The sequence below is a fragment of the Carassius carassius genome, chromosome 40, assembly GCF_963082965.1.
Source record: "Carassius carassius chromosome 40, fCarCar2.1, whole genome shotgun sequence".
Lineage (NCBI taxonomy): Eukaryota > Metazoa > Chordata > Actinopteri > Cypriniformes > Cyprinidae > Carassius > Carassius carassius.
The window spans coordinates 27,228,073-27,240,997 of NC_081794.1; the positions used below are offsets into that span (position 1 = coordinate 27,228,073).

The 12,925-nt window shown below is 34.2% G+C and overlaps 1 protein-coding gene across 2 annotated transcripts in view; it reads right to left on the reverse strand.

The window, feature by feature from the left end:
* Window positions 1–12,925, reverse strand: part of dock1 (dedicator of cytokinesis 1) — a 251,029-nt gene that overhangs the window by 181,461 nt on the left and 56,643 nt on the right. For both annotated transcript variants that reach the window (XM_059532816.1, XM_059532817.1), the window contains exons 13-18: window positions 11,116–11,241; window positions 10,531–10,655; window positions 9,037–9,135; window positions 8,417–8,489; window positions 4,826–4,929; window positions 4,197–4,377 (exon numbers count right to left, since the gene is read on the reverse strand). In XM_059532816.1, the coding sequence (XP_059388799.1) occupies window positions 4,197–4,377; window positions 4,826–4,929; window positions 8,417–8,489; window positions 9,037–9,135; window positions 10,531–10,655; window positions 11,116–11,241 (708 nt within the window). The remainder of the gene's footprint in view (window positions 1–4,196; window positions 4,378–4,825; window positions 4,930–8,416; window positions 8,490–9,036; window positions 9,136–10,530; window positions 10,656–11,115; window positions 11,242–12,925) is intronic.

The window sequence follows — 12,925 nt, forward strand, 5'->3', positions numbered from 1 at the left end:
AAACACACTGACATTGACAGACAAGGCCTCGCAGGGGGGGGGGGGGGGGGGGCGGCCTACATAACAGTAAAAACCTGTGTTTATATGCTAATGCCTCGGCCTGAGGAATCCTCAGCGACCTCATTACCGCGTCTGCTACACGCCAAACGCTGATTTGGGGGGGGGATTTCCGACAACGGTCTTCATTAACGCGGCATCTGAATTGCCCCCGTGGCTCAAGGGTCGCGCTAAACCGTCGTTAGCACCTCTGTAATCAATTCGCAAGCACGGCCGGCCTCATAACATGCTATGTGAGAGGAATTATGCCTGCGTCCGGCGGGGATAAGGATGGCCTTTAAAGAGCACAGATCGCAGACACTCGTGGCGAGGACTATCGATGCTTGTGTCCGCGTCTGGCAGGGGAGCTTTGAAATTACAGCAGAAAACGTCCTGGCATTCTGACGGTTGTGAAGTGTTTGTGAGATCCGGTTTGGAGTGTCTCGAAGAGTCTCTTAAGCACAAGCTGATTTACATCAAAGATCAGCAACTGTTGAGAAGTTTATTTCTTATTTCTCATCACGTATTAGAGAGAGGAAAGAAGATGGAGTCACAAACCAGTTTGGAGCGTGAGAATGTGACCAGATTTCTGAAATGGAAACCAGGCACATTTAAATGGTTCAGTGGTTGAAATATCATTGAAATCTCACTTGCAATTATCTATGAATGAAAAAAGGGACAATAATTGTTTTTCCATATATTCTTAGTATAATTACAAATTATGATGTTTGTGTCAAACAGACCCTTACTGGTTTTAAAACAAGTCACCAAAAATCACACTATGAGAAAATAGTAAATATTAACCATTCAAAAACCAAAATACAAATAAAATAATAAAATAAATATTCATATTTAAAATTAATATTAAGCAAATATTAAACAGACCAAATATAGTTCATTTAATAAAACAAATAAATACAAAATGAGAAACAGTTTTTGTATCACTGAGATGCAATTATATTGTTTATCAAAATTTTGATTATTAATATTTTGAAGTTTTAGTAATTTTGTTGGGTTTTAGATATTTGTATTTTTTTTCTCCCCCAGTTGTGGTTTTATTTTATTTCTTTTTTTAAGTACATACATAAAATAAAGTAAGATGAAAAGTGTTTTTATATATTTCAGTTGTTTATTTTAAGTAACTTAAAAAAAAGAAATATTGATGAGAACATATGATAAATAAACCAGTGTTAAACAATTAATTTTAGTAATTTATATTTGTATGTAATATTTTAATATTCACACACTGTAAATATATTGTATACAATAAGTACAACCTTTTAAATATTTAAATAAAAAAGGCATATTATTTAGTACCTTTCAGGCTAGTCTTTGTCATCTGTGTTTCATTTATGATTATGATTGAGTTTGCATCCCGGTGTGTATTTCAGGGTTATTATAATTAACTAAAACTGTATTAAAGGTTACTTGAAATAAAATTAATTTGAATTATTTACATTTTATTTCAGCTAGTTTACATATAATTACTTGATTTAATTTAGTTTAATCTGTACTAAAATAACAGCAAATTTAATCAAACTAAACTATAGCAACATTAAAACTAAAAGAATTACAAACTACATGGAAATGAAAACACAATTAAACCTTTCACTAAAATGAGCATGAACAATGTAAATCTAAAAACTAATAAATCCAAATATTAATAAAAACTATTATAAGTATTTCAGTGATACTCAACTTAATAACGCTGGTTTATTTACTGGATGTGTTGAAGGTGCTGAAAAATGGGGATAATTCCAGTCAAAAACAGGGGACGCCTGGTTTTAAAGGTACAGGTTGTTGGACCTACCACGAGAGGGCGCACTACCAAAACAATAACAATCGCGTGGTTTGATGACGCTAAGAAGGAGCGTGGAATGATGGAAGGATTTGTTGTCTTCTACCCAACCGCTGACGGCCATCAATCAGACGGAAATATAAATCATGGATTTAACGTGAGTTCAACGATTTGCGAGTAGATTACTGTACATACAAAGTCAATGCAAAGAAGAGTCCTCGCGCAGGTCTAGAGACGCAATGCCCTGCGTTTGGCGTGTATGCCCCATAATACTAATCTCGTTGATCGTTATAATAGCATACATTTTCTGTAAAGATACGAATCAAAACAACTCACCTGTTGAGTAAAACACAAGTTTACGGGAGCTGTCCTTGTTGACAGAACCAACGGCAGACGGTAAGCAGTAATTATATTCCATAAATAAGTAACACAATCCACCATAAAACGTGCAAGAAGAAAATAAGGAACTGCTTGAAGCAAGCTAGTGGTTTGCTGGACGCTAGACACTACTTCAGCATTTGTCCACGACACTGTTGTCATGTGGTTTCTACGTCAGTAAAGGCGGCGGTAACAAAGGGTAACTAACGTCATTGACAGGCGCTGCACTGCCCCGTGTCACTGTTTAGAATGGGAATTTTCTCATGATTTACAAGTAGTTGAAAACATTACAGATATTGTTAGTAATCAGCTGGACAAAATATATAACACTAGCCTAGTGGTTTTTGGATATTTTACTGCAAATATTTTACAAATTATACCTTTAAGTTCACTCTTCGACTGTCTTGGATTTTAAATTTTACTCAAGCGTTTATTCTTAAAGTCAGGTCTTCCATTCGTAATGCATCCTGGCTGTTCTCTCATTCATTTTTCAGCCAGTGGTCCGTCTCCTCCTGATGCCTGCTCTGGTCTAAAGCACAAAGGCTAAAACTAACCAAGGCTACTCCGTCTTCATCACTGCGGTGGCAGGAGCAGCACGCTCTCTGATGTGACTTCATGCATCGATGGCATCACGAACGCTCAGCTGCTCTGCATTCTGGTCATGTGACCCGGACTGACTCACACAGACAGACACATGAATCTCACTCAAGTGACGTTTACAACATGTCTAGATCAGCAGACTGTCACACTTTTATTTATATAAACATGCTCCAAAAATGAAACGGATAACTAAAACCTATGACAGCCCCTCCATAAACAATGAAAATGGAGTCAGTATGGAAATACTTTAATTAAACAATGATGCATAAAATTGATCAAAAGTGATTATTATTTCAAGACGTTCATATTTCAAAATGACTTTTTCATTTAATGATTTCCATAAACTTACGAAGTGGCACAACTCCACTGTTTTCAACACTGATAATAATTAGAAATGTTTCTCTAATCAGTATATTAGAAAGATTTCTGAAGATCATGTGACACTGAAGACTTGAGGAAGCATCACAGCTTTGAATATATTCAAATAGAAAATAGTTATTTTAAACTGTTATAACATTTCACAATATAACTGTTTTAGTGTTTTTGATGAAATACAGGCTTCAACCTTTTGAACAATAGGGTATAAATTAAATAAAATTATACAATTCTTCTTAACCCAGTTTAAAGCTACAGTGTGTGATTTCTTGTTTGACACTAGAAGACAAAGTTAATTCAGTAACCATTTGTCAGACTGATTCAAAAACCATGAAACAATCTGATAGATCCATTAAAAACTGAATCATTTGACTCTAGAAGACAACTGAATTAAAAAAACGTGCTGTCTATTTAGTGTCTTTGCATCGTAATGTAAAAAAGTACTTAATTGCTTTGTTTTCCAAAAGCAAAACTACTAAAAACGTCTAGTTTACTAAAATTAAAATCTTGTTTTAAATAATAATTGATCACTTGAAATGTTAACGGAAGAATTTATTCAAATACATTTTAACTTTTTTTTTTCAGCAAATTGCCAGTGCAGCATTTCTTATTTAGTTTAACTTGATGAATTTAAATAAAATTTAATAATAAAAACGAGACAAAGCAAAACAAATGAAAACAGAAGTATAAAAATAAACTAATTCAAAATGTTAGTGAAAATTAAATAGCATCTTAAAAAGGTACTAAAATAAGATTGCAAGCTCTTTTTTGTCAGCAACTTGATATAGAAACCACTTTTTAATCACAAATTTAATCCATTCTTGGAACAAGTTCACTTTCAAAACACAGTTTCAGTCTGAAAGGTGTCACAATACTGCAGTAAACTGGTTGCGAACACTGACTTGTCAGCTCTGTTTCTTCTGTTTGTGGTCTTTTTGATAGAGGAATAGAGAAAGGAGAGAAAATGATGGGAAGAATTGGGTAATGAAGCAAAGTGGACGTGTCTTACCGTTCTGCGTGAGTTTGGTGGAGCAAACAAGCGTAGAGATCTGAAACGAGTCCTTGCTGATGGAGAAGCTGCCGAGATTCTGCGTGTTCTTCCCGGACGATGGGTTTCGTTCCTCCATCTCTGGTTTGGTGGAGGCCAAGCTCAGGTACATGCTGGAGTCCTCCAATTTCTTGGCTTCGGCCTACAAATATAAAAACACAGTCATGGAGCTCAACACTGGTTTGCACGAGAGTCTGACGAATGCATTCATTGATTGACAGCTGTCAGTCAGTCAACACACTCTTCAGGCTTGTTTAAATGAAATATAAATGTACAGTTTCTTTAATGTAGCCAGTTTTACACAAACAGTAAAACTAATATCAGATCCGTTTGTATGAGGGTTAATTTGCAGAGCTCAAAAAGGTTTTGACCAGGCGACGTTCCACATTAATGAAGCTCTTTAATATGCAGATATGAAGAGACTGAATACACGAACAAAGCCTAATTGCATAATGATTAAATTGTGATGTGGGGTCAAAGGTTAACTGAGACAAACGAGGACAAGCAGCATCAGTATACAGCTCACGTGTGTGTGTGTGTGTGTGTGTGTGTGTGTGTGTCTTTGAGATGACTAGCGATTGTGTTTTCACCTTATAGACGATGAGATCGTGTTCTCCGTCCCTCAGCGTCGTGCCGTCGTACCTCATCAGCTTCACAAACGACAGAGCAAAGTTCTTCTCTGATTTATCCTTGCCTGTAGAGAAATTGCATATGTATTATCATTTATTAAAAGTCGACCTCTAAACATTTGTTCTTTACATGCACAAAAAAAAACAATGCATTCAATTTGGGTTATATCGCCACCTGCTGGTGTGGCATGCTCTTGACAGCGCTTGATAGCACGTTTTTGCGTTTTCATGTGGACGGGATTTTTTTTTTAAAAGCAGGAGGAAAAACTCAGGGTTATAAAAATACCCGTGTCCGTGTGGACTAGGCCTATGTGTATATAAATTATATTAATTATACAGAATATTTAAAATATATAATATAAATGTATATGTAAATTTAATATATGAAGTACCGGTATATGAATTTCTATATATATTTAAATTGTTATTGTCATTTAATTATACATAATACAATTATATATACACACATTTATTCACACAAATGATTGACACATGTAGTATTATAGAACACACGTTTATAATCCAAGTATAAAATATGAACTGAATTTCATTCTGCGCACTTCAAAGAGGATTACTTTTCCTCTTCTCATAACCTTGACAGTTATATCAAACCCAATCATATTTCAGTCAGACTATGTGCTTCTTTAAGAGCTAAAGCAGCGAATGTGTGAATCTGACATTAAAAATCATCCAAGAGGAGTTTTAATGATCCACACAAACACCAGGAGATGACCATCAGCATCATCATAATCATCATCATCACTGTGGTACCAGGACAAAGGGAACATGAGGGAAGCAGAGAAGACAGCAGCAGACTGACTCAATCAGGAGGAGATGATGATTACTGGTCTGTTTTTTTCTTATATTCAGAATTCAATCCATGAGAGAGACAGACAGGCGCAGTACGACAGGGAAGAAGTACAACTGATTCTCCCTGACATTTGACTGCCTGTCAGCATCAATCAGTACAAGAAAACAGATTTTAATACAAGTGTTTCAAAGCCCACAGAAATCCCTACAAACTGAACACAACTCAAATAAATAAACTTTTCAAAACAAGACCATCGAAACCCCTTTGAACTGGACTAATTATGAACAAAAATGTACGGAATATGAACTTAAATTGCAATAACATTTGTAATTGTATTTTAATTATTTTTATTTTATTATATTAATTATATTATTATTTTGAATAGTAATTATTTTAGGTATCAAAAAACAATAGATATTCATTCTATTTTTAATTCTATTTCGATTTTATTTAATATATAACAAATACTAATTAATTTAAGTATCTAAAAACCATGGTTATTTATTTGTTTGTTTTATTTTAGTTCAAAGTTTGAACGGACTCTGAATTTAAATGTCAGCATTTTAAAGGTGAGATTACCTTTAGATCTCTACATTTTTCATGTATTTTATTTTCTTATACACATTTATTTTCAAAACCACAATAAAGAGAGAAACAGCTTCACATATGTGCTAAAAGTTTGGGGTCAGTAAGATATTTTGATGTTTTTGAAAGAAGTCTATTATGCTGCTTTTATTTAATAAAAAAAAATGCAATAAAAACAGTAATATTGTGAAATATTTTAACCATTTAAAATTGCAGTTTTCTATTTAAATACATTTTAAAATTTATTCCTGTGATGCAAAGCTAAATTTTCAGCATCATAACTCCAGTCTTCAGTGTCACTTGACCCTTCAGAAAATATTCAAAAATGCTGATTTGCTGCTAAAGAAAATTTCTTTAGCAGCAAATCAGCATTTTAGAATATTTTTAATGAATAGAAAGGGTAAAAGAACAGCATTTATTAGAAAAATTTATATTTTGTAATATCACAAAATACTTTGCTGTCTTTTTATTAATAAACAGAATTAGTTCTTTCTGAATAAATGTATTAATTTATTAAAAAATAAATAAATCCCAGCGACTGGCGACCAGAGACCCCGCCCCTCTAATCCTGGCGCTGTGAGGGAGCATGTGGTGGGCAGATGGAGCATGGATAAGAGTGATGACCGCAGCTTAATGCCAGACGCCGCTTGGCCTGTAAACAAGCTCTCAGACTTCACATACACGCCCGCGTTCACTGCCAGTATGATTCACAAACTCCCTCTCAGCAAAACACACAAACAAACAGCCAGAAAACGACTTCAGACCCGCCGAAAAACTTGAGTGGTAGGGATTATGAGTGGCATTTCCTCGTGCTGCAACGCTAGGGTGTCCTGGGTGTTAGCGATGGCATTTCATGTGGGTGCAAAGGTATTCAAAATATTACAGTGTGCTGATGTGTGGTTGCTAGGGAGCTCTGGGTGGTCGCTTGGGCACTGGTATGTTGCACAGTAAATAAGCTTTGGATGAGTGTATACTGACAGTATAACGGGTTTAATAAATGACTGGATAGATGATTGTGTGTAATACTAGTCTTACAAAAGCAGGATATTCACCAATTCAAATTCTAAAGTACCTAAAATAATTAGTATTGGTTATTAAATAAATAAATAGTGAAATAAATAAAATAATAATATAAACAAATCATAATGAAAAATAAAATGTTATGCATATTGGTATTCAGATACTAAAAATTATAAATATTGTTTATAAAATACAAAAAAAAATACAATTAAATATAAACTAAGAGTAAACAGAAAAAAATAAAATTAAATATAAAATAAAATTGAAAAAACAACTTGTGTGCATTGTTTTCATATACCTAAAATAATTAATACTGGGAAAAAAAAAAGATATAAATGAAATGTATTGTTTCCAGATACCTAAAATAATTAGTACTGATAATAACAAAAAATAATATATATATATATATATATATATATATATTATTATTGTATATTATAGTAATTAATGTTAATTTAAGAATTTTTTTGTATCAGAATACACTGAAATTGTTGTCAGAGTGTTGATATTCAGTTGCTAATGTGTTCATAGTGTTTTTCATGTGTTGCTTGGGAATTCTGAGTCGTTACTAGGGTGACTCAGGATAAAATCCCATGTCTGTCAAAGTTTAAAACTCTGCAGTTTGTTCAGATAGCTAACCTTACATATAAGCAACAGTAAAGCAAAGCAGCACTAATGCACACTTAACAGTCGATTCAATAACCACACACTCATTCAGATGCAAATGACTAGAGCTGCACTCAAATAAAATAATTGAGCGGCCATGTAAAGTTGCTAATACTTAAGCCATAAGCCATTTTTGAGGTCGATTAATGATGTCCTGCCCAGTGTACTGTATTACCAAAGACTAGACATTAACGATCTGTCCGTCACAAACTGCGTGGAAATGTTTTTCTGCGACTAAGCTACTAATAACATTTTGGTCAACCAAGCTTCTTCTGCTAGACTAATGATTAGTCAACTATTACGAGGCAGCCCTACAAATGACAAAAGATACAAAGATAAAGAAGGCTTGATATTATTTAAAGTGAAAAGTGCTGCGACCTCAACCACACATAAAAGAGTGAGTTTCCAGACCACCGCTGGGTTTAACAGTTCTGAAAGTGCTCTCCTGTGTGAACGTGTGCTCAACTCACAGTCCTGAGACGAGCGGTGCTTGAAGGTGAACCGCAGGTGACTCCTGTTGACATCTTCAATTGGGATCGCAACCTGCATCACAGAATATCAGACAAAAAGATGAGACGACCTTAGAAAGAAACTAGGACTGGAAAACACCTTAAAGGTCTTGAATATTAATAAAAGATATAAATATGGATCCAAATAGACACTTAAGCAAGGTGCAGTCCTTGTGACCTTTACGCTCAACTTTATTCTTCATTTAAACGGTTTAAATGCTCTTTTAGTTTATTAAATATTTAAAAGGATTAAAAAATAATAAAAATGTTTATGCAAGTTGGTTTTCACCTAGCTCAAAATAAGTAGTATCGATCATAAAATAAAGTAATAAAATAAAACTAAAAGCAATTAAGAAGTAAATTAAAATGGAAAGGATTACATTATACAAAATAAAACATGGCCTGCATCCCAATGTGCATACTATCCATCCGAAATTCTATGTGATATTAGTCTTTTTTTATATTATTTAGGGCAGACAGGATGGATAGTCTGCACACTGGGACGCAGAGATACACTCAGGAAGAAACAGCACATCTAAACCTTCCCAGATGTAGGATGTGATAGTATAAGTGACACTCACCTTGAAGGTTTCAAACCAGCGAGGCTGTTTGACCTGGTAGTAAATGACCGATTTGTATTCCAGAATGCCTTCATCTCCAGCTCCAGGAAATATCACGTTCTAGATGGGAAAGATTAGAATAAAAACTACTATTAAAAACATTAGACATTTAAATCATCTGGAGAGGAACCTGCGGCCCTTATATCGATCATTCTGGAACTGCGCATTCATGCTGACCGGTAAAACAATTTGTTGACTCCCTGCCAAGTTCAGAAGCTAATTAGAGATCAGAAATGACAGATACGAGTTCTGAAATATTAAACAACAAAATCTATTCTACCTGCTGGAAACCATAAGGCGTCCATATGCTGTGAGGAGCAAAAGCACTGCATGCTTTATTGCATTTTTTTCTTCTTGCCATTGCACACAGTGAGGCTCATGCATTCAACACACAGTCACACAGCTGGCCTGTCAAAGCCTGATAAACACACACACACGCATGCTACAGCTGACAGCCACCAATTATGAGCAATAAGTGACCGGCCGCCCTACAGCTGTGAGACCGAGTGCACGTGAGGAAGATGCATTATGTGGGCAGTAAAAATAAGCACAAAGCGGGGGTGGACGGCAGGGAATAAACCAAAAATGCAAAAAAAGAGTAACAAAAGAAACCAAATGTAGCAGTAAGTATGAGGCATATGTGCATGTCAGCAAGCAGAAATACTAACCTCATAACAGACTATAAGAGAGCAAGCATTTAAAGGAAAGTTACAGGTTTAACACCAGCAAAGCTCTACAGACAGCATTCATCTCAATCTGCTAATAATATAATGACTGATTTGATGAACATTAGTATTTATTATTTGTTACTTGACTACATCAAGGTAGTTACATTTATATATTCATTTAGAGACGTTTCTAAATCTTCCTTTTGATGGGCAAGTCCTTGTGTCTTTTATTAAATTACGTATTTATTATTTTTGCTTTTTATATAATGATTATTTATAGTGTGAATGTGTTTGTATATATTTATATACAGTATATTCATATTTATAATGTGTGTATGTTGTGGCAAATTACAAATGTATTGCCAAAGTAACAAATAAATTAAGAGTTTATAATCAATGATTAAACGTGCTGCATTACATTTACTTAATTAAATTGGAGCCTATTTTATATACATACACACATTTATTTTATAGTTTTTTTCCATTGCAACAGTACAAAAAAGAAAACTTATTCTGGCCAAAAAAGCTGAAAAATAAGCATTATACATAGAAAGCATAGCATAAGTTTATTTGCATCTCAGGTCCCTAGAATATGGAGGATGAGAAATAAATAAAACATCCCTAATATTACCAATATAATAGTCAAACATACACATAACTAAAAAAGAAAAAGAAAACTTACAGAAATACGGCAGAAATAAATTTGAACATGCTTAGTCATGTGCTGCTTTAACTGAATCTGGATTATTTGTTATAATGTGTGTCTCACACACTGACTGTAGATTACCTCCAGTTTCTTTCCATCTTCATCGTGTACAGACATGGTGACCTCCACGTTTTTAGGCGTCGTCTTACTTCCTTTATCAAAATCCCCCTGAACCAGCGTCACATAAATGTCATTGCGGACATCACCTACAAAAACACGCATAAGGTCTCAGTGTGGCTTATTAACACGATCGATGTGTGATCTACAGCTCAAAATACAGACCTTTTATTAAGAGAATGCACAAAAGTAGCTTAAAAAATGGCTGCTTGCACATCCATAAATCATAATCAGCATCTCAGTGTTGTTTATACTTAAGTCACACTTGGACTTAAATAGCTGCTGTTCCTTTAAGATTTCCCAATGTAAATGTTATGCAAGTGAAATAAATATAAGCAACAGCATGAATGCATGCATGAAACTCAAAAAGGTTTTTTGTTGATAAGTAAATGTGGATAGTCATGTGATAATGTCCATCATGACGAGTTCCTCATTACTGCAGCATAGTTTTCATGAATGTTCTGGGTTGGCTTCTCATTGTTGCTTTGTTTCAAAGAGGAGCAACTAAATAATGTTTTATTGTAAATACATTCAGTTTGATGATGTCACCTGGCATGATGATTTCGGGGAAGCCCATTTTGCGAGCGACGGCGGTGGAGCGGTCCACCAGGTGAGGGAAATCTTTACGGATCTGATTAATATCTCCTGGAAGCAACTTCAGCGTAACCCACAGACCTGAGGAACAGACTACAGTTAAACACACACACACACACACACTGCCTATTTGTGCTCGACAGCCCACGGAAACTTAACACACTTTAATATCTCATCATTAGTGATCTACAAAAAATAATTAAGAGCACCGGATTAGTTTAATTGCTGAGAAAATACCCGCAGGAAGCAGAGCGACTGAGTTATTTAAAGTGTAGGGATGAATTGTGCTGTGAATATTTGATTCGAAAACATTAAAGATACAATTGAGCAATCTGAGCAAATAACCTGAGCTGTTCAAAACAAATGAAGAAAGACCACTCTGCAGATGAACTAACAAAACACTCTAGCCATAGTTCAACTCAAATCCATAGAAGAAAACAAAAATACATTATTTTCACATTTGTATTTTGAAATGAGTAAAAAATAAATTCGAAAGAAAATAATGTATTAATCATATTAGTATTGGTTGTGCTGAATTGTATTATTAATATTTTTAATAACAATACCTACATTAAGTGTATATTATAGAATCTGTATGATGATAATAATACTAAATAATGTTAAATAAATAATGTTTGCATCATTATAGTAATAGTATTTGTTGTGCTAAATTTAAGTTATGCTCATTTTAATGGCATAAAAAAATGTGTGTATATCAAAGTATTCGCATAACAACAATAACATGCATATTGGGAAAAATGTTAAATAAAAATGTAAAGTATACAGTATGACAGTGTTAAAATATTTACAACAGGCCAATGCTTATTAAAATCTGCTAATATTTAAAAAGGTCAATATCTGCACAGGTCAATTTTAAAAAAGTCCTTCACTTAAGATCCTTTCTACCCATAATGCCTTGCATGTCACCTGAGTGCCTCCATCATAAATCATAAGTTAATTGGTCTTAATGGCTCCACCTCTATTAACCTCACTGCTGTTCCTGATTAACCTCGATCATAAATGAGAAGAACCTCTCCAGATCTCTCTGATCTTAGATTATACTGGAAGTTCATGCACATTTATCTCGATGAACTGCTTGTGATAGCAGGTTTTATCATGCTAGGATGATCTGCATCCAGACATATTCAGTTCCCATTCTCTTCAGCATGAACAAATTCTCATGCTTATTAAACCCAATTCAACTTTAACTAATTTTGCTGAATAACTTTGGAATTTGTAAGATTTAGGCCCCTTTAGATTGTGAAAGTCTCTTGGCAGAAGCTCAGTTTGATCGTATCTGGGACAGTGTCGCTTTCCATCTCCACACATCAGTCTTATCTTCAACTTATTTTGACTTTCCAAACTTTAACTAAGCTACAAAAATGAAGCTAAAGATCATTAACAGCAGCCAAATAACCATCTCAGCTTTCTTTTGAATCAGGAATATTTACTTATACAGATATAATCATGTACCTGTAGGTTCATTTTTACTGTACGCTAAAACACGGCATTAAAAGAAACCTTCTGGTAATGTAGTGTCCTTTAAAAATTTGATTTATTCCTTTCATTTTCCTAAAGTCAATGTTTTTTTTTTCTTCTGGCAGCTCTGGCAGTTATGTGAATGCATGGCATATTAATAATTTATCTTTTTAATTAATCTTTTTTCAATTTAAAAATGTTACTTTTATTTTTGAAAAGTGCACAACAGAGGTTTACTGTTACAAAAAAAAATTATAATATAATAAATTGCATTGCATTGCATTAA